The 23,341-nt window shown below is 43.7% G+C and overlaps 1 protein-coding gene across 1 annotated transcript in view; it reads left to right on the top strand.

The window, feature by feature from the left end:
* Window positions 1–23,341, top strand: part of aff2 (AF4/FMR2 family, member 2) — a gene marked incomplete at both ends in the record, with an annotated part of 160,721 nt that overhangs the window by 36,313 nt on the left and 101,067 nt on the right. Inside the window, one exon of the mRNA XM_080501965.1 lies at window positions 18,850–18,970. Coding sequence (XP_080358091.1) covers window positions 18,850–18,970 — 121 coding nt within the window. The remainder of the gene's footprint in view (window positions 1–18,849; window positions 18,971–23,341) is intronic.

Here is a 23,341-nt window from a genome sequence, read left to right as displayed (position 1 = left end):
AGTATGACATCAAAGCTTAATGTTCTTCAGTAGAAACTCGATTTATGAATCCTCTTCTCCCGTCTTATTGTGGCTCTCGAAAAAAAATGTTTGTCTCCGTGAAGCAAAATTCACGACTAATCCCGTGAGTACTAATGAGGCACGGGCAACAACACGCGTGCGCACGTGCACAGACGCAAACATATGTGTCCTGTAACACACATGTCAATGTGTGAGATTAAAGCGGCTGGATTACACGGCTGTCTCTTCCATTAGATGTTTCAGAATCGCCTACTGAGGAAGCACGGTAAATGTCAGGTGGCGCACGAGCGGCCGGCGCGTTGCAGGAGTGACGATGGCGCCGCCGTCAGAGGATCGGAGCGGCGGCGACAAGCATGTGACATCAGTGATAATGTCTGAGACAGAGATCATAAGCGTGATAATGGCTGTGATTACATTAGTAAAGCCATTATGTTGTAGATGACAGATCTCATTAACATATAAACAGCTTTAAACACTGCGTTCACGCTGGATATTAACAGGCCCACACACACACACACACACACACACACACACACACACACACACACACACACACAGGCAGAGGAGGGGGTTTGTGTATGTGCAGGGATGTAAGTGAAAGAGATTAAAAACACAGGGATTATATGATACAGATATTAGCAAACATAATGTCATTATATTTGGAAAAACACATGTAAACACACACACACACACACACACACACACACACACACACACACACACACACACACACACACACACACACACACACACACACACACACACACACACACACACACACACACACACACACACACACACACACACACACACTTCCATACCTTAAGAAGCCATTACATTGGTTTAAATAAATTTCTTGCAGATTAATTTGAAGTCCAGCCGTAAACACGCCGACTTTGAGAACTACCTTGGGTTAACCTCATGAGTCCCCACGTGTCACAATGGAATAAAGTGTCCTCGGTAGTACAGCTGGACAAGAACACACACGTATACACACGCTCTGTGTTTATGTTTATGTTTAATCCTGTGAATACGGGGATGGTCTCTAATCTTTCTCCGTCTCTTCCTGCCCTCATGATAAACTGCCTGTCTAACATTGTTTTCGTATCGCTGTGTGTGCGTGCGTGCGTGTGTGTGTGCGTGTGTGTGCGTGCGTGCGTGTGTGCAGGTGTGCATGAACACCTCCTAATGAGTGTTTTTGAGAAAGCCAGTGAGGGACGAGGTGTACACGTGTGTGTGTGTGTGTGTTTGTTTTAGCCACGCTGAATCTCCAGAGCCCGGCTCTGGGAGCATTCGCAGGCAAACATTAACGTCACCAGATGCCTGCCTCTCTCTCTCTCTCTCTCCCTCTCTCTCCATCTTTTGTCCTCCTCCTGAACCTGTTATCTGATAATTTGCTCTCTCTCTTATTTCGCTGAATACAGGATGTAGTTAACTGTGTTCATTCTTTATCTAATTAACTAATTTAGCAAACGCTAATTCTTTCTCATCAGCTAATAGTCTGCAGATTAACTATGGATGTGTGTGTGTTGTGTGTCTGGGGGGGGGCAGTAGGGGGGTGCTTTTTAAGTGTGCGTTAAATTATTAACCCCTCATTATCAGGTGAAAATCAGAAGATAAAGGAGGCTCTTATCATTGATCTGGCCAATCAGGGAACTATCACTTCTCCTTTCTCATGAAGCTGCCAGTGGTGTTTCTTCACACTCTTTGCATTTCTTCCTGGAAATAATTGATAATTCCCCCTTCTGATATTTGGACGACGGCGACTTGTTGCCACTCTTGTCGCGCCTCCCTGCTCCTCTCCTGAGTGACTCGCATCAAGTTGTTTTTTTGTTTTTTTCCCCCTTCTTCTTCTTCTTCTTCTTCTTCCCATTTTTTTTTATGCCCCACTTCTGGAGCCACCGGGCTCGCCGCCACATGAAAACACCCTTCAGGCAGACTCGGGAGTTACACATCAAAGGCAGAGCTGGAAGAAATGTTCAAATGTGACGACGGGAAGCGGTCAGAACGGCAGCAGTGCTGGGTGTAATCACAGTTCATCCTGAGACATGAGAGGGAAGCAGTGTAAAAGACGTGCAGCCGATGCCACGTTAGTCTAGTGCAGTGGTTCTCAATTATTTTCTGTCACGCTCCCCCTAGAGGACAGAATTTTTTTCAGGGCCCCCCCCCCCCCGAATTGTACTACCATTGAGAACTTGATAATATGTATTTATTTATCTGTATAAACCACTGTATGAGTTGCTGGCACCAGCATTCTGCATACAATCGCCTGATTATCAAAATAAATCTGCTATGGTGTGAGGTTTTTTGCACCTTGCGATGTGGTGGGCAACTTTGTAAGAGGCTAACAGGGCTTTTTTGTTTACTGATGCCGCGCTGACAAAATGACCGGCTTGTTGGCGATACTCATGGAGTTTAGGATGGAAAAACTCCAGTGGCTTACTGACATAACGGGTGTATGGTCTCCAGGTGCCGTCTTAATTTATTTGGTTTCATGCTGTCCGCTGCCAGAGTTTTTAGGCATAAAACACAAACGGGTGTTTCCTGGTTTCCGACGTGTTCACGGTAAACCCAAGGGCTATGTAGGCATCGTCATATCTCCTGCTCTTACTAGGTTTATGTTTACTCTCACCTGTTTTCTTTTCCTCTGACGCCTCATCCTTTTTTCTTTTCACTCCTGTCAGAAACTTCTCCACCTCCCCTCCTCCTCCGCCAGCTCTGTGCACCGGTGTTGGTGTAGTACTTCTTCTACTCTACTGGCTGAACAGGCAGCCTGTTGATTAGTTTGAGCACTGCTGCCACCTAGTGGCTGGAGGCCCTTTTTTTAATCCTTCAAGCATGAATAAAGACACTAATACTGAAAGTCGCGCCCGCCTCACGCCCCCCCCCGACACCCCACCACGCCCCCCCAGGGGGGCGCGCCCCACCATTTGAGAAGCACTGGTCTAGTGATACTGTAAGTTTAAGGCCATTCACAAAGCATAATGTGATTTTTCAAATTCACATTTTGAAATGTTCACCTAAAACTACTATTTTGTTGTTTTTTTTGTTGACAATCTGATTATTTGCCTTTTCAAAATAGTCAGTATGTGTGGCACAGTTTTTCAAAGTTTCTCGAGATCATTACCGTTTGAGGTTTTATGCCCACGAGGGAGAAACATCTGTAAAGGTTATGATTTCCCAGAATTCTTTGCTTTGATATAGTGGGGGTATGTACACTAAAATACTAATATATAGGCCCAATTTTCACTGTTTTCAAGTGAAAATGGAATATTTCCTTGGAAACAGCGGGAGCTTTTCATCAAAAAGTGGTTCCAAAAATCAAAGTGGAACCTTTTGAAAAAGGCTCGACTCTCGTCTCCATGTAAACCGGGGGAAAATGCAACTTTTTGAAAATGTCACTATTGCACACGCACACTATGGCCATATTTAAAAAGCTATAACGATCCAACTTGGTCGTCTGTCCATACGAATGTCCGTGCACTCGCCATTTTTAATGTTTATAACGTGTGTGCATGTGTTCGTTTCATTATAAAAACCAACTCGTGGCCTTGCATGCTAACTGAGTCGTTTTCAGTGTTTCTGACATTTTTCAATTTTAACAGACATCAGTTTCAACACGTTTCCATGTAAACAATTAACTTTAACGAAAATGCAAAAATGATGTGTTTTCACTTGAAACGTTGTGTAAAACAGGCCTCATTACACTTAAAAATGGTTATGTGGGTGTTAACGAAAGTTGCTTTTGAATAAGGGGCAAGGAAAAGAGCACTGTTATTTGTGAGACTTTTAGTTTGAAAGTGTAAAACAAACAAAGCCACATTTGATTTTTATTATTCAGATGAAATCTTGTGAATGGGTTGCAATTCTCACTGCATCGCTTCAAACATCCTTCACATTGCCGGTGATCAATAACTGTTCATCATATGCTTATAATGTTATGAACAGTTACAAAATAATTGTAACTGTTTACTCATAACGTTTGAAAGCTACAAAATTTAAAAGAATTGCATTTGTGTACAACCATTTTTGTTTACAATCTTGATAAACATGCCTATAATGTCTATACTTAATTATATAATTAATATAATTAATCAATAATTCAGTTATTGTATTTAATATAATTTAAATAACACAGCTAAGTGACCAGATATTGCAACATTATAGTATAGTTTGTTTATTGAATGTTGAAATATTGTGCTTTTGTCAATTTATGCAGAATTTTTAACATGTTTTGTTTTACATTTCATGTTTAGTATTGGAACGTTTTAAAATGCCTTTTTAATGCATGTAAGAAAGCGAAATGTACAGAAGGTTGGCGTAGGATTCCTCTGCACAAGTGTTTTATTCCGGAGCCACTGAGTGCAGACACTGTGAAACCAAACAACCTCGCTGAAGCTTTCAAAGACAAATACCTGGTCTCACAGGTACACTCAGCTCAGATCCCACAGTCTGTGTACCTGGTGGTAAAGAGCACACACACACACACACACACACACACACACACACACACACACACACACACACACACACACACACACACACACACACACACACACACACACACACACACACACACACACACACACACACACACACACACACACACACCAAAGATATCAGCGGGAAAATGAAAACATGTTCTAATGAGTTAACGTGATAATGTTCGCTCTCATCTCGGTTACAAACACACTCGGTGTTAGAAACCAGCCACCCAGCTGTAAAGTGTGTTTTAAAAACACCTCTCCTCCGCCCAGAAAGCCGGTCAATCCTCGCTCCCAGCCCATCGCAGCGCCGCAGCTGACTAACGGCAAGGAAGCCGGGGCGCCATTATTAATGCACACAGCCTGGATCTTCACAGCTCGGCTGTGAATTATCACACATCTTTTGACAATGCTGTTCTGAGAGAGGAACAGGTCATCCTCGCTGATTGGAGCGAAATGAAAGCAAATCCAGAGAGTATCAAACTTTTCTGTCTTTCTTTTTCTTTTCTTTTTTTTTCAGATTTGCCACTTATTAATTAAAAATAACACCTAACAGCAGAAAACTGTGAGAAAAATCTCTGGTACACACACGGGTAAAAACAAAGCTGCTTGATTGCAAGACGTGGTCAAGAATCTGATGGAGTTCTGTGTGTGTGCATGCGTGTGTGTGTGTGTGTTTGCTCCCACAATGAGTATTTGCTGCCCGAAATGTGCCCAAGTGGCCTGTTTTCATTGTAACACACACACACACACACACACTAGCTGTTTAATCTTTTGTTTCACAGGGCTCCAGAAGCCATTATGTTAGAGTACCTACAATAATGAAGGCACATAATTTAATACTGCAGCACACACACTTTCAGTTATTGGGTGTTTTTTTTTTTTTTTTTTTTCTTCTTCTTCCCCTTGTATCATAGTGACTGAAGAAATGGTTAATGTGACACTTGAGACGCTCAGGTGCGAGCGAGCTTTTGAAGAACCTGGCTTAAATTGCGCTTCATTCAACTCGCCGTAGTAATAATTAGAACTTTCAACCTCCTTTGAACCCGGGACTCTCCTCTGAAACTCCGCCAATGGCTCCCATTATGAGCCGTTGGCTGAAGAAAGCCTCGTGGTGCCGTCGAGTGTGGAGACGTGCCGCCATCTCACCCCCGAGGTGGAGATACTGTGTTGAACGCGGAAGGTCTTTTCTCCTCAAATATTTTGAGTCAATAACTAGAATCGAGTTAAAAGGCGAGGTGCTTCAGTCCTTTATTTTCTTCGGCTCGCACTCATAGAAGCTGGAAATGTTCCGCAGTCACCGAGGCCCTTTTTAAACGACGTTTCAAAGTTGTTTTTTTTACGATTTCATTTCAGAAAAGTTTTGAAAATGACGTCCGTTTACATGGAAATGGCAGAAATACTGAATCAATGTAAAAAAAAAATTATGTTTATCCACTCGTCTGTGCTTTTTTTGGGAACAATACACAATAAACTTTAACGATTGTAGTACACAGACATTGGCATGAAAAATTCAATTTAAGACATTGCAAATATTGAGTTATTCACCTTTTCACCACAGCAGAGAGTCTCTGTCCTCACGTGACCTTGTAAGATTCATGGAAAACCTTAAAAACACACACACACACACACACACACACACACACACACACACACACACACACACACACACACACACACACACAAGTCGCAGATGTTTTCACTGCAGCCTTTGCTAGGCTTTCACATGTTATTTAATGTTGATCAGGGAATCCGTGGCAAACGATAAAACGGCCACCTCTAAAGTCCAAAGAGGCTTTGCTTCATAGCGCCACAAGACCTTCCATCGTTTCGACTGCTGTGATCATTTGGGTCATTGCACCTACAAGCAATGGGATTTCGTACACCCATTTCTGTTGTTCTTGCTTGAAGAGGCTCAGTGACGCTTCCTTTACACATGTACCTTGGTACATGTCCATCAAATGTTGTCCCAGTTGTGAATCTATACATGTGGTGAGGGACTGTGCACGTTGTTAGGTTCATATGGGACAAAGTTTATAATCCAAACAGCCATGAAACTGGTTGTAATTACTAAAATAAGTATTTAGAATGTGGTCTGCCAGGATAACACACGTCTTGTGTTTTAGCTTTGCCAGCAAAGGCGTTTCTAAAACTGTTCAGTGTTTTTTTTTTTTTCCCGAAGGGATCATTGTTTTTCTTGTCTTCCATGTTCTGTTGTCTTCTTTTGGACCTTGTTCACTGGTTGTACATGAACGATATGGCTTAAACACTGCCCCCACAGACCATCATTGGTATTGCTGTGTTTGTTAAGCATCAATGTCTGGAAATGTCGGAAATGACACACAAATATACGCAGAAGATGGACAAAAGGAGCCACTGTATCTATCTGACTATTTTGTGTCGATCATCAGGGTAATTGTAACTTTCTTCACTATTTTATCAAACAGAGCTGACAATTGTTCCCCCCTCAAAAAATTATTGGTCAAGACGTGGATTCCTAAGAGCTCATTTATCAAGCCAATTACAGCCAATATTTGCAGAGAATTCTATTTTGTTTTTTTTATTGAAACGATCAGAAATGCTGCTTTTCAACTGGGAAAAAATACAAATATTTTCAGTTGAGCTTTTGATCATCTCAGTCCCAGTGTGCCATGAGGCCAGTACCTGCCCAGCCCCGGTCGGTTGGGAGGCTGCTCTCACTTCACACGTGGTTTTTTTGTTGTTGTTGTTTTGATGAACCTGAATTGCATCTCGGTGTGAAAAGTGAGTGCGTGTGATTGTCTGTTTCACATTGTGTTTGCGCTGTGATGGACTGTTGATCTGTTCAGGGTGCAACGTGCCTTCAATCATTATTAGCTGGCGTCGGCCCCTTGTAAGGTGGATAAAGCGGTATAGTAGATGGATGGTGCTGAAGGACAAATGGAGCATCTTTATGGTTTTTCTGGACTTCCTCATTTCTTAACTTGTCTCCCACCTCAAAAGCATGTGGCCCCTCTAGAAGTAAGTTAAAGATTCCACAAAGGCTCCAAACCTACAAGACAACAACGCAGAGTGGAAATGAGCTGCATCAGCAGTGTGCAGGGAGAGTTGCTGAAACACAAAAGAAGATTGATTCCCTGCGAATGAGAATAGAGAGAGAGAGAGAGAGAGAGAGAGAGAGAGAGACGGAGTGAGCATAAGAGCAGCTTTTACAGCCCGGAAGGTCCAGGTGAGGGGCTTTAACGGTCGGCCCTCCTGTGTCAGCCGGCCGGCCTCCGGGGGCAGGAGAGGACGGCCTCCTCCAAGGCAGGGGGAGGGAGGTCAACGCCTGGATGTGTTCACGGTGTGTCCCCGCTCCCGTCTGCCCTCCATCAATCTTCTTTTTTGTGTCTGCGCCTCCAGAGCAGGCATGACAAAGCTCCACCGAGGAAAAAGGGCACAACTTTTGGTTGGTCCGTCGCTCTGAGGCGCCTCGTTTTCCTTCAGCTTTCAATTCAGTGAGGAGAGTTTGTTCGGCACCAGCAAAGCTTTGGTCAGAATTGTTGGGAGAGCGCGCACTGGAAAAGACGGCGGTAAAGCAGAGTTTGCTTTGTGCGGATTCAATTTTTAATGTTTCGCCAACCAACCCTGCTTTCCCTCCGACTCGCAGTGTTTTTTTTAATGTGTGCCGAGTGTTACTCCAGATGGTGCGCTCCGTCACACCATCTATCTTACAGAAACATCTCACCTTGTGCAACAAGCACAATAAACTGCAATTAAGTGTTGCAGTATTTAAAGAGTTATTACAATTGATATGTGGTTTAAACACGGCTCATAGGACATTTGTTCCACACGTCACCTGTAAAGCTAATGATCTATTTAGTTTTGTGAAGTGCAGCGGCCAGCCATAGTATCAAACTGAACAATTATGCAACAGTCAGATACAATGTAAAAAGATTGTTGATTATTTTACTGTGTTTGGAGAAACACACTGGTTTTGGCCATCTTAGACAAAAGATGGGACCAGATTTATGGACAGTCAATGCTGAACATCCCGGCCATTCCGCGGCGCCGTGGCTCAGTAGGTATTTGTACATATGTTGCTCATATATTGAAGTGTCTTTGAGCAAGACACTGAACCCCAAACTGCACCCAGTGGATGTACTGAGTGCCGTATATGGTAACAATCCCCACTGGGGTGTGAATGGGTGAATGTGACCAACATTGTACAGAGTTTTCGGGGTTGCTAATGAGGAAAAAGTGACATATAAATGAATCCATTGACCATTTGATCATTTAGCACTGTACAGCTACTCGTTACCAATCAAAACACACGATACAACACTGGCCAATTTCAATGGAGGTGAAATGAAAAAAACCGAAGTGTGAAATCCAGAAAAAAAGGGGGCAGCGTTGTAGAAGAAGCCTTGTTTATCATCCAGCTCCAACCGTGACGAGACAGACATTCGTACTTGCGTCCATCCTCGCCATATTTCCATAGACGTTACTTCTGGCTCAGTGCAGTGAGACATGTTGCATCTGAGCTCATCCGCAGTCCGCAGAAGCCTTGCGACGAAGGGAAGCGCAACGATTTCAGAGCCATAACCCAGCCAGCCATTAGCGGATGACATGTGTTGTCTAAGCAAATCGAATCAGGTCGACTGGACTTGTATCATGTTGACCTTTCATATGTCTTGGAAGACGTCTCGTACCTTCGTCCCAGCCGCACCAACCCTTTTACCCGGTGTCGGCAGGGATCATCTCCAGGCCTTCACTGGGTCATATAAAAGATGAAAGGGTGGAGGGACATGTGGCGATAGCTGTGTATTGTGTCGTCCACACTTCTACTAGAACGCGATACAAACCGAGGGGAAGACTCATGAAAACATTGCTTCATCTCACGAGTGCTCACCGTGAAATATAAGAATAGAGCTGTCATTCTAGAGTATTTTCTTTCTTTCAAGTGCCTGCTGAAATCCCAATATGAAACGGACTCGGCAACTATCCAGCGCAGAAACAGGCTATATGTTTCACATTGAATTAACGTTAAGATAGGATATTCATTCAGCAGAAATGGGAAGAACAACCCTTGAATCACTGTTTGACCAAAGTTTGGGAAATGACCTGGTGTGAAGGGATAACTGCTACCAACGACACTCAAATCTGGATGAATGTGACCAAAAAGAGTCATTTTGGCCACTTTCCACTCAATGGAATTCACCTGGACCCTCCAAGCATATTTGACTTTAAGCATGTGGATAATGCAGCTGATTAGGTGGTTGCGCTCCACATTCAAAAACTATCATAGGCTGCATTCATGAAGTCTCATAATGGCAATTGAGAAAGTTTGACATTGTATCTCTTTGAGCATTTGTTTTTTCAATGTTTTACCAGTTTTAGCGGTTTTGCTATTGCAGCAACACTTCACTGGGAGAGGAAAACTAGGTTGGTTTGTGGGGATATACCCGCTTTAGTCGTGACACTTGTTTTAGTAATTTAACATTTTTAGCATTTTTAGCCTTTTAGCTATTTTAGCTATTGTGGTTGGCAGATTTGGTTATTTTTGGTGTGTTTAACATTACTGGTAGTTTAAGCTAATTCAGCTGGATTTAGTCATTTTAAGCTGTTTTATTTGTTTTGGCTGTTTTGTCTCTATGTCTATGACAGTTGAACCTGTGTAAATGCTTTGTTTTTATTGTTGTTGTTTTTTTTTAGCAATTACAGAAGTAGTTTAACCTTTTTGTAGCCTTTTCTAAATGGAAGGCGTGTCATTTTGAAAGGTAGTCTGATCGCTAACATTTTCATTTAATCACTAAAATCTTTATATCCAGGTAATTTTGTGAAAGTTTCTTGGAGCCACTCCGGAGGGGGTAAAGGGCTTATGTGTGGATCTAAAAAAATACATCCAAATTTAGAGAACAACGAAACCATGAACTGTGCTTCAGACCGTTCATGTCCCTCTTCATATTACGCGGCAACATTTACCAACATGTAAAATGAAATTAGAAACACGCCGCCGACTTTGCTTGTTTGACTGTATTTCCACTCTGGCTAACTGTACAAATATTGGCCGGAGCTCAACATAAGCACTGGCTGAACAGCCTTCAAGCGGCTGCGTGTTGACTTAATTACTTGAAGAAATGAATGTAAATCAATTACAAGGCCACACGTTTCACTTGCAAACACTGTAAATGGTTATTGGTGATGTGAAATGCAAAGATTTGCATTTAATTCTGGGCACAGTTGTTTGCCGTTATGCAAATGTTTAGCTTTTGTTTGATCAAAACAATTGATTTCGAAACCCCGATATGAGAAGAGAGCCAGCGAAAGACGAGAAATAAACACCAAGAGGCTGCGCGTGTTACTTGTCCTGTGATTTCTATACGTTTGAGTGGCTTTATGCACACACTGAAAGAAAAAAGAAAAAAAGCACCTCGCCAAGCAGCGGAGTCCTGTGTTGTTCCTGCTCTCCGTCTATTATCTATCCATCAGTGTCAAATACACAGGCCCGTGTGATGTGCATGAAAACAAAGCTGGAAGGTAGCAATGTGCTTGAAGGCTGCGTCTTATTATAATACCTGCTCTCGTGTCAAACACACACACAGGAAACGCAGTGATTTCTGATTCTCTTCGGCTTCCACCTACAGGAACCTAAAAACGTATATTTTCTCACTGATGGCTTTACGGATCGTCTTATTCTTATTCTTCCTGTCTATCCAGGAATGGCTGCTGATATTTCTCTGATGTGTAATGCTGTCTGAGTGAACGCACACACACGCGCGCGCACACACACACACACACACACACACACACACACACACACACACACACACACACACACACACACACACACACACACACACACACACACACACACACACACACACAAATGCATCGTTGAACTGACACTTCAAACAAAGCTTTTGTCTGCTGCCTGACAGCTATTCCTCTCTCCTTCCCCCTCTCCTCCTCTTCCTCCTCCACTCATTATCCCCCTCACTTCTCCCTGTCATTCCCCCCCAAAAAAACACGTTTTCTCCCCTCCTCATCCCCACACACACACACACACACACACAAACACATTCGAGGGTTTACTCCTAATTGAGCCTGCCTGGTTAAATGCAGTTTAAATAAAAAGGGAATGAAAATATGACGGGCTTTTTATAACACCACTCCAGCTAAAGGTATAATTATCATTTTCATTCCTGGAAGCAATAGATTAATCAGATGATGTATTTTAAAGCGAACTGTTGTAATAACTTGAGCACAGGCGGAGGTGCCGCTCATGAAAGCTCGGGTTCAACTTTGAACCAGAAACAGAAACACGGTTTCCTCATCAGCGCTTGGCACTTTGGTGAACAAAGGGTCCTTTGTTTCCGGTGATTGAGGGGTTTACACTTTCAGAAAACAACAGAAATAAAGGAACTTCAATACCCTCTGTTGGTTTTGAACTCAATAGGCAGAGTTAAACATTCATGTAAGAAGAACGTGCGATAATGTTGAGTATCGTGAGAAAGATAAAAAAGCAAACACGTTGATGAGGTCAATGTTGTTGTACTTTGACATTTTTGGTCATTGTATTTTGGGGTTTTTTTTGCACTTCTTCCCTGTAGAAACCCCGCATAAAGAAATTATACCCGTCAAGTCGATTAACAGGTTTTAATTACTCATTTTTTGGGAGCTAACTATTAATTATATTGTGCAGCCCGGTGAAGCTTCTCTGAATGGTTACTGTATATCATAATGCAATTATTAGACTGGTCAGGAAACCGTAGGGAAATCATTATCAAAACTTTGCTGTCGGCAACCTTACTTGTCTTGAACAGGAACGAAAACAAACAGCTGAGCTGACACTGCCAAAATATGCTTTTAAACACCTCAAGGCCAAGTGAATTTCTGCAAAATTACGTGAGCAAACCTCTTTTTTGGTTAGCCTGACCTACTGTACGCTAACAGCAATATTCAGTAACATCTGCTTTAAATCAGTCCAACTCGTTTATGAGCTGAGCTCAAATACACACCGAATAATGTTTAAATCACTCGTTTCAATCAAAGCAAACAAAAGCTGAAGCATTCACTTGGAGTCGAGACCAATGTTTTTCATCTTGACGAGGAAAGGATATGATTTAAACTGCAAGTGCAAATGTCACAGTAACATCTGGACGGAACCCGGTGCAGAGGAAAGCTGATGGCAAATGACCAAAAATGCACCGGGAGCTTTGCTCCAAATGTCTTGAAGGCTTTCAAATGAGTTGGAATATATTTCCAAACGGTTGCCTTGAACCGCTCTGACAGTTATTCCCAGGAGACACAAATGCAGCATGAGTCCACAAAGTCAGGCTCCGGTTGATTTTCAATGAAGCCGCTCCAGAAGGTCTCTTGATGGCGAACGCAGACCGGAGCCTTTCTTCCCCTCCCCGACGCGGAGACGTCGGCTCGCGTTCGCCGTCAGACCGCTGACCGGCCGCAACATCTGGCTGCCGCGCGGCGCGCTGGAAACGGGGCTCCGCTTTCACTGGCCTCAAATGGAAAGGTTCCACGCCATTTGTTATGAGTCAATACAATAAATAAAAGCAAATAACACGTCTCGGGCTTTGTTCCATGCACGGTTTGCCTTTGGAACAGATAAATTGTGGTGTAATAACAAACCTGTCAGCTTCGCTTCTTCTCCCATGAATTCTCCAAGCCGCTTTTTTTCGCCGCGGTCGGACCCGTGATTAACCTCCTTTCATCAAGGAAGGCAATCTGCAGTCCGCCTTCAGCCAGGGCAGGCAGGGTTGCAGGTTCAACGTCTTGCTAACGGGCACAGTGGTAAACTGCTGAGGGAGGGAGGCCGTCAAACTCTGTGCAGGGAAAGAGAATGAGAGGCCGATGACTGTGTGTGTGTGTGCGTGTGTGTGTGCACATGCTTAGTTATCAGGGGAGCACAGCATAGCTCTGCTGAGATTAAATTCCCAGAGCTTACTCTGACTATCAGTATTACTTCAGGACACACACGCACGCGCACGCGCACACACACACACACGCGCAGAAGGAAAGAAAGCTGCCGTCACTGCATTTCCATTCACAGAAAATATCAACATGGACAGTATGAGCACTGCTGATATCACCCGCACCATTAATCTCCAGCGATCCCGTTCAGATCAATCTGCCCATCTTTCAAAAACCTTTCTTTATTCCCCTCATTCTTCCAGGAAACATATATCAGTTTTCGCTGCCGCACGCACACACAAACACACCCATCCAAAATCCAATAAGAACTTATTGATTTCGAAGTTATGAGTAACTTCAAAACCCATCAAATCTGGTTAGTATGTGCAATTTTAAATTGTATATTTCAATCTGGTTTGAGTGTAAGAATACATCTGTGTCTATATGTTGATTGCGAGTGTTGCCGTCTGGAGAGCTTAAGATCTCGGTCTTGGCTCCGTCTTGAGTTAGGTGTTCTCGACGACAACCCCAGTGCTTGTAAATAACCCACATATACAGGGAAAGAACATACAAAGTCCACACAGACAAATAGGCCAAGCCATTTTGAATGCCGTCCACTTGAACTCGGCTGCTTAAAGATGAAAATAACTCTCAATATGGAAGTCCCCACAAGAAATAGTTCACCTGAAAGGTTGAGTGAAATCTGTTCGCCTGCATCCGACCAAAGCTAAACACATTCAAGATGTTCAGCATTCACTGATATATATTTGGAAACCCTGAATGAAACCTCTACTGATGAGTGGCGATAGTTAAAAATCTCCAATCGCAAGTGTTTAAACTGTAATTTGTGTTGCGGAAAAATAGCGTGAGCTCGATGAACCGCAACATCTCGCGTTGGCTTCATCAAGAGAGCAGACTGATCTTTCCCACATATTAAAATGAAGCGTGTTAACGTTAGTTAAACACTTCATGCCGTCACACGATGCAACCATCTGCCACGGTATCATGTGTAAACCAGTTTTTAATCTGAAACACAGGAACTTCATCAACAAACAGAAAATAATGAAATGCACAAGTTTCTCGCTTCATAACAAACCAAGTACTTTATGATTAAAATCGTGTTTTTTTTTTAAAACTTGCTTTCCGTACTTTAAGAGGTCTAAGCTGGTCCTGAGTGGCACCAACGTACGACACGGTTGTAGCACTGGTCCAGTTCTGTTCTTGTTGTGATTTGGTTTGAAATCCGCCTGCCGCCCTCCTTGCTCATCTCGTGACGTCACGCCCCCCGGGGGCCAATCAGCGGCCTCCCATCTGCTGTGACATCACATCTTCAGCTTGACTCGGCTTGCTTGGGACTGCAGGAGAGTTGGCACAAAAAAAAAAAAAGTACCTGGTATCAGGTACTAACACGTAATTGAAAAGCCTAAACAGCGAAGCGAGGAGTGGAGGTGAGTCGGTCCCCGTGGAAAGAGGCCATTAGCGCTTAACAGTTCCTCACCAGCGCTCCTGAGATAAACAGTGAGGTTCACTTAATACAAAGTTTAGTTTGCTGTAGTGCTCCTATTTACCAGCTCGCAAAAAAAACATCTCCACCGGTAGTTAAAACTGGGTTTCCATGTATTGTTGATGCTAACTATATATATTTCGCTTTGAGGAGTGCTGGCTGGCTGACGGCAGCACTGCTTCAACAGAAGTGAAATCCAACTTTGTTGTCTTAACTCACTTGCTAAACATTAGTGCCGAATTACTAATGACATAATTAGTGAAAACACCTCCTTGCTCTCATTTCCATCGGGTTATATCTGAATATACTTTTTGCTCTGGCAGGTAAAACAGCTCTGATGGACAGTTCCTGTTCTTCTGTAGGTTCTGCCATCAAAAAACATCTCCATCGAACAAGTAACCAAAAAGAGAAGGCCTAAATATTATAAGACACATTTCATATACCTGCTTTTTTTGGGGGGGTGGGGGAATGTTGTGCAAAATGTGAGTAAGAGTCAACAAAGCAGATTTATGATAAACCACCTTCAGTTTCATCAGTTAAGACTTCATGGGAAATAAAGAGTAATGGAGGACTTGTACAGAATACCGAAGATGTTTTGTCACTGTGACGTCAGATCACCAACCGGCTGCTCCACGGTGTCATTCCAACCTGTGACCACGTGGTAGAGATTAAAACTCATGAGAAGAGCAGTGCCCAGTCACAGCTGGTTCAAACTGGGAGGAAGAGAAAGAGCACCGTTATTAAGAAATCATGAAGACGTTAACATCGTCTGCATACGCGTTTCTGTTTATCACAGATCGTTAAAAAAAAAAATTAAAAAAAATACACCATTTCCTGAAACACACCACCGGCCTGACACTAACCTGCGAGTGTGACAGGTGGCGCCATTTGCAGCTGCATGCTGGGAAATAGTTCCGGGACGTGTTAATGACCCGGTCTGACCTGGTTGGCGTGACAGTGATCGGCCACACGGGACGCCCGGTTTTTACACGCGCGCGTGCGTCGTGTACACGCGTTTGCGGCGGCTCTTGTCAGGTGTCTGTCAGACAATGCACGCGTCAAGCGGCGGTCCCGGCGCACACGGCGATCACATGTACGCCTGTCGCCGCGGCGCACGCCTCAGCCGTCAATCACGGTGGTGAAATTCCCCCTGCGCTCTCCCGCTTTTTTTGCCCATCCTGCCCCCCCCCTATCTTTCATCATTTACTTATTTTTCCTTCCTTTTAAAGAAACTGTCTGTTGCCCTGAAACTGGTTCTTTTTCCCCTCCCGTGGGCCTCAGGTTTTTTTTTTCCTCTCCCTCCCACTCACATCTTGCTGATGGATTAAACGTTGAAGGCGAGGTCTGGTGCAGCGGAAGAGAAAGTCTGTTTTAATTGTGTTGATCACTAATTAGGCGGCCCGTCTCATCTCTCACCAGTAGCCGTGCTGCAGCAGGACGCCCTCTCGCAGGTCAACGGGCCGCGGCCTCGCGCACGCCCGTGCCACCGAGACTCGTGTTTTGCTGCCAGTGTGAAGATTTCTCTCGGAGGCGTCTGGTCTTTGGGAAAGTTTAGCGAGGTGCAGGGTGGAGGCACGAATCTGTCACAAAGTAAAAGGTTATTTTCTTCTTTTTGTTAGAGATGTTAGCGTTAACATTACGTTGAAGTGGATATCACTGATTATCTCTTGTTGGTGAGCGGAATATATTACTTTAATTTGTTCTCAAACGTGATCGGTTGGAAGCAGAAAAAGCTGAGAGTGTGAGGATTTTACAGTTTGGATCGACGTGTTGGTCAGAACATCTCACTCTCGTTGGATGTGCAGGATTCAATATCTACCAAAAGTGGTCCAAGGAAAGAAACGATGGCGGTAAATGAGTGTTTGATGCGTGTCTGAAAGCTACCGTACTTCAAACTGCGAGAGACCTTCATGGTTCTGGTTCAGGATGTTGTAGAGTCTTACAATAGCATTAGTCGACAATGTGCTTTATAATTAGATTTTTTGATTTTTTTAGGGTGGGGGGCATTGGATCTATCAGAACATGTACCTGAGCATCGGGGACGTACGGCATTAGTTCTGCTGTGATGTTGTGGAAATTGCAATCGCTCTGTGATTTGCTTTGTACTTCCAAATACCAGTGCTCTTTCTCCTCTTGGACCGTCTCCATGTCGGCTGTTCCTGCCCGCAGAGTTTCAGAAGCAGGACATGTTTAGATTTTCTCTGACAGAAACTAACGCACGAGGCCTCGTCTAATTTGACCTCCAGAAGAACCGCAGTGCCGGGACAGAACTGTGTCCGTCGTTTCAAGTGCGTCGGCGAGTACGGCGTGCCGCAAACGGCAGGTCAAGCCCCGCTGCGCCCACCCGTGTTAAAGATGAACGCTCTCGTCAATGAGGGAGCAAACCGATGGCACACACTACCTCATATCAACCTTACTGGAAATAGAGAGGTTTGCCGTGTAACGTCTGACTGATGCCGACTGTTTGAGTCTCGTGCTTTGTTCGTCAGCGTGCCTGTGCATCGCTTCATCCCGTAACTTCTGTATTTCTTCTTCAGGAATCATACGAAATCATGCCTTGAGCAAAACAGTGTACACAAACTGGTGTCAATGGAACATACGGGCGTTTGCCCGTTGCGAAGTTGGGCAATCAGTGGCTCTAAATTGTCCGGTGGGCGTGAACGCGCGTGTGTGTGTGTGTGTTTGATCTGTGATGGACCGGTGAGCTTTCCAGGCGGCACCCTGCCTTCGTACACTGTCACTCAGTACATTACATTTGTTTACATGACTTAACTCACCTTGTGAATTTCATCTTCACGCGCACCTTCTGGCGTCCGTACAGGCCCTGTGACTGGAGAAAGGAAAAGATTAGAACGGTTATTAAACACAGAGCGAGCACCTCGTGCGACCGTTCGTCACTCAAATCAGACATCCTACTTTATATTTGGTCAAATAGACATGAAGGTATGACTATTAATCGTCTTCTCAATGTATTGCGTATGTAAAAAAAAATACAGTGTTGGGTTTTACGCGATGGGACAAGAAATGGACTCCGTAGCAAATGTAAAACTGCGTATGGCCATAGAATAACATGGGGCTCAGCCTGGCGAGCTCGCCGTTTCCATAATGTCCCACTCTGTATGCTGAGATCAACTGTTGATCGAAAAGTGTTCCTTCGTATCTCGGCGACGGATCAGACAAATGGAGAGCGTCGCCTCGAAAGAAACTGTACTTCAAGTGTACGACCTTGTCTGATCACGGAGCACGTTTTCTTTTGGGATCTAAATGCTTGGTGCAGATGCACAAGTCAAGTCTGATAGCTTTTCACCATGGCTCCGGCGACACGCATTTAGTGTCGGTGATAGTGTGGGAAGAACAATTCCTCCGAGTTTGAAGATCAATCAGCCTTTGTGAATCAAACCCGGAGACGACTGGAATCCATTCAAAGGTCCACAGTTAAAATCAAAACCCGGCCGCCCGATTCAAAGCCAGAGAAAGCACTTCTCATCTTTCAAAGTCTCAGTCCAAACACTTTGGACACATTTGGTGTCTTTGATGAGCGCAGGATCATCAGGATAATGGTGTTGAAAGTGAGGCCGGTGACTGTATCACATCCATTACTGGCCTTAAGCTCGGTGGAAGGCCGGATTTTTACCCACACGTCTTCTACCCTTCCTCTTTTTTTTTTTTTTTTTGCTGTCACTTTGAGATTCATGTTCCAGAATTGAGCTTTTCTCTCTCTTTACTCGTGTTTTTTCTGTGGAATTTGACTCATTTTCATACCCACCGTTTCATTTCTCTTCACCAGCCATCCGACCGCTCTAATCACGTCGCGGGAAACTTTCCAGCAAATCGTTTCTGCGGCTCCAGAAATGACTCGTTAGAACTCGTCATTAAGAGCCGCCCGGCTGTGTTGGTGGAAGACGGGGACGGAGGAAGCTAAACGAGCGGATGTTTTCTGTGTGTTTGCAGTCATCTGGAGTCGGAGCGCAGCGCCCTGAAGAGGAGGGAGTGGGAGAGGAGGAACCAGGAGGTCCAGCAGGATGAAGACCTCTTCTCCACTGGCTTCAACCTGTTTGGAGAACCTTATAAAGTAAGACACATACCTGTAGCATGTTTGCGAAAACAAGTTATTTTGGAGTAAAACTTGAGGTTCCAAAGACGAATTTACGTGACAATTTCAAGTGAAAACGAAGCGTTTTTTTGTTTGCTTTTTTGCGATTTCGTTTCAGAAAACATGACGTCCGTTTCCAAAATGTGACAAAGTTTTAAGCTTTCTCTTGAAAGCGTCGCCTAAACGGGGGCCTCAGCCAAGTATGAGCTCCACACGGTCGCCTTTACAGCCCTGCTGAGCTGTGATTCTCGTTGCCGTCGAGGAGACGGCTTTATTTTTCTCCGTTAAGTTTTGATGGATCTCCGCACAAGAGGAAGTGGACATACTCGACGACAGAATTTCATTTCGGCAAATGGAGTGAATTTACGACCCGTTAATCAGCCCACACAGGCCCCGCTCGCCTCGCAAAGCGGTCCCCCCCCCCCCCCCCCTTTAGGCTGGTCGGAAACAATTTCCCCTCGTGCAGGCAGTCGTTTGAACGGAATTGTTACGGCCAAACAACAATTATTTGAACATAATTTGTGCCGCTGAATGTTGGTTTTGTGGGCAATAAAGGTGAGGATGTGGCTGTTTTGTTCCCCCTCATCTCTCCCCCGGGGCCTTAAAGAGGAATCTCCCGCAGCGCGAGGCGATGATCTGCTCTGATCCGAGGAGCCCCGGACGCCTTCACCGTCTGTCTCTGTCTTGTAGCGCGAAGTCCACCGTCCTACCCCTCCGTCTCAAATTGATTTTGGGTTGTTAACTCTCATTTGCCCCTGCTTGCACTCGGCTACACCTCGGGAGTGCGCGGGACCTTGGGACTTTCTGAGTCCTGACAGATTGTGTCGGGGCTGCCGCCGTGTCTGGAAGCAGAGGACACGGAGGCCTGGAGCCAGATTGGTGGCCCGGCCCGGCGGAGGCAGATGAAAGGTTGTTCTGATAATGAATCCAATCCTGGGTGCCTCCACACTCCACCTAATTGTTTCCAGCTAATTAACAGTGCTGAGGGGAGGTCAAGATGTGCGTGCTCAAGAGGGAGCCGGACCGACTGTGGGCCGATCTGTGTGAAGGGGAAAACCAAGAAGCTGCCGCCGCTTCAAGAGCCTTCATTTCCCGTCTCTTGCAGACGATAGGCAGTCGTGGTATTTGTCATATTGGCCTCGAAACTGTGGTACTGTAACAAACGGTGAGACGCGTTCTTGTGACAAAATCACAGTGACGGTGTCCGACTACTCACCCAACGATTCACATGGAGCAGAATATTACACAGCAAACAATACAGTTTAGTTCCATTACATTTAATTTATAGAGCACTTACTAATGTTATTTATTTTATTTATTGTATTTATTTGATTTATTGTATTTATTGTATTTATTGTATTTATTTGATTTATTGTATTTATTTGATTTATTTCCAAACATGAAATGAGTAATCCAGATATCACTTAACACACTTTTCAATTTCTAAATATGTCCACTACATGTTCATAAAGGGGGTAGGAAGAAGTATATATATTTTTTAATCCAACTCTTTTACATCTTTACAGTTGCAAATCACAAAAAAGATTTTTTTTTTTTCATTTATCCCACTTTACGTCAATGTTGTTCTATCTTACACCCAAATAACAAAGACATTGGTGATTTATACAGATTGTAGCCCCTCCTCCGATTGCCAGTGCAGGACCAGAACCTGGACTTGGTGGTGGAGACTTTCTGCTGCTCCGGTTCCAGTTTGGGTTAGGGGATAGAAAGAGAGAAAGGCTCGGACAAAGAACAAAAAACAGATGATCCTATATCCGAACCACGAATCATCTCGAGATGTTGCAGGGAAGTACAAAAGGAGAACAGACTACAGGAGAGAGACAGAATGTCAGTGACATCTAATAGTGACACATGGTGAAGAATCTCAGTTTCGCTCCTCCAGCAGTATAAACCTTCAGCAGCTTCACCAGGAAATGGTCCAGGGTGGCCTGGAGCCTTAAAAGAGCCTTAAAAGACCCCTCCCTGACTGAAAGTGGGATCTGGTTCCACGTGAGAGGAGCCTGAGAGCTCAAAGCTCTGCCTCCCATTCTACTTCTAGAAAACCTAGAAACCTCCAGTAAGCGGCACTCTAAGGGCAAAGTGTTCTTCTGGGGAGATATGGGACTAACAGTTCCTTAAGATACGATAAAGTCTGATTGTTAAGAGCTTCATAGGTTAAGAGAAGGATTTTAAATTCTATTCGAGACTTAACAGGGAGCCAGTGGAAGGAAGCTCATATTGGAGTGATGTGATCTCTCCTGTCAGGTCTCTGGCTTGCAGCATTTTGAATCAATTGAAGATTACTTTAGCAATTTTTTTTGGACACCCTGATGATGTGGAATTACAAGCTGTCTTTATCTTTTGTCATCTCTTGTTGTGTCTCGTTTTGTCGAGTCTGACAAATCAATCACTCCCATTATTTTTATTCATTTTCTTCCAATGACTAGTGAAATAATTCCACAACTTTTGAAATAGCGACCAGTAAGTTATATTCAGTTAAACAGTGTTGAACTACACACTTGCGCGCAGGAGAGAAACGGAATAGAATTTCCCAGATGAACTTTACTATCAGATAATGCAAGGGTATTACAGTTAATGCCGACGTGAAGCAGATCCATTCCTGGGTCTGAATATTTCCCCAAACGTCAAACAGAAAGTTGGTTTAAGAAATATCCATACAATCCTGGATTATGCTTAGAGATTAGATTAGATTAGAGAGCTAGTTGTTAAAGCAACTTGTGTGGATTTTTGCATTTATTTATCTATTAGTTTTGGCCTTGCAGTAATGGCATGAAGGGATGTTGATACAGGCGACCCAAGAGCCAAATACAAGCCAATTGGATTCCCTCCGAAACAGTGGGTGTCACAGTCATGTTTGAGTGCTATGTTTCTTTGCATGTTTTGGCACAAGGTTGCTTTGATTTCATGTCTTTTTCCTTGATGAAGAAAGAACTTGGAACCTTGTCGCAGCTCGAGTTTCCTTAAAGTTAGAGTGAAGTCCAACAGGAGTGGACAGTCTGACAAACACAAGAGCAATTGATTGTTTCTTAGACCAGCCCTACCTTTTCTTTGACATGAGCAATTCTTACGATGACATTGAGAAAGAACAACTTTAGACAACTCCCCCCGTGATCTCTGATGCTTCTTCTCCAGGGTCGTGGACCTCAGGTTGGAAACGGTGGCCTTCACACTGTGGCTCTAGCTTATTGTCTGAGACATTTCCTATCAGGGGTGTTTCAGTGAGTCTTTAGTACCGTCATCCATCTTTGTATATGGTCTGTGACCAACAAAGAAATGCTCCTGTCCTGGCCTGACAACATGAGGAACACACACTGTCTTCCACTGCTGTTGACCTTTGGTGCCGGACATAAATTCAGAGAAGTGCTGTTGCTTGTTAGATCCTTCCCAGCATGCTGCTGAGTGGAGAGTTTCTCTCCTGAAGAAGAGAAGCTCAGTAGGAGGAGAAATAATTTCATTAAATAACATCAAACTCAATTCTACTTTTTGCTCATACAAGTGTAAATGACCACATATTTAATGGACTAAAATTTCCTGATTGAAAGTTAGATCTACTGTTTCGAGCAAAAACCCCTAAAATGTGGGTCCTCATCCAATATATCCCATTGCAATATCCCATGGCAATATGTCCGCAATGAGCAGTGGTAGTCAAGGCAACGTTTGTTTATTATTATTACATGTTATTTTCCATGTTATTTATGTGTCAACTTGTACATATGTCTGTGTTTATGTTTGTCTACTTCAGGGATGTAACGATGCATGAGATTAAAAATGACATTAAAAATCGATATAAACGTGCGATGAATGAAATTGGGGAAATTCATTTTTTTTTTATCAAGATGCAAACAGCAGAGGGCGCAATCTAGTTTTGCTTATTGATTTTTGAGCCGAGACGCTTCCCTTCCTTGACAAATGATCGACGTTGCTGCGCGCAGAGCAGCGAGATGATTGGATTGGATTGGTAATCCAGGAAGCTCACTCCAGTTTTAAATCTTAAAAAAAAACTTAAAATGGTGAGAAAATAATAGACAAAACCCAAAGAATCTTGCAAATATTGCAAGAGAGGGATGCTCGACACAAATGGTACAACCAATATGATGCAGCAAGAAACCCCACATTTACTAAATGTATAAAATTCCCAGCTGGAAACAAAAGTTAATAGCATTTGATTGTTCTTCTTTTGTAAAGAAAAAATAAATATGCCTTATTCGTGCCTTCCAATCAGTGACTGAACCAACCCGAAGGGATAAAAAGTTTAATTCGATACAGTATTGAAAAGAAGACGAGAAAATAGTGGCAAGTTTAACGGGAATAATGAAAAGATTTCCGTCG

This window comes from Blennius ocellaris (genome assembly GCF_963422515.1).
Source record: "Blennius ocellaris genome assembly, chromosome: 9".
Taxonomy (NCBI): Eukaryota; Metazoa; Chordata; class Actinopteri; order Blenniiformes; family Blenniidae; genus Blennius; species Blennius ocellaris.
The sequence above is the reverse complement of the archived record's forward strand: the minus strand, read 5'-3'. Positions and strand labels throughout refer to the sequence as shown.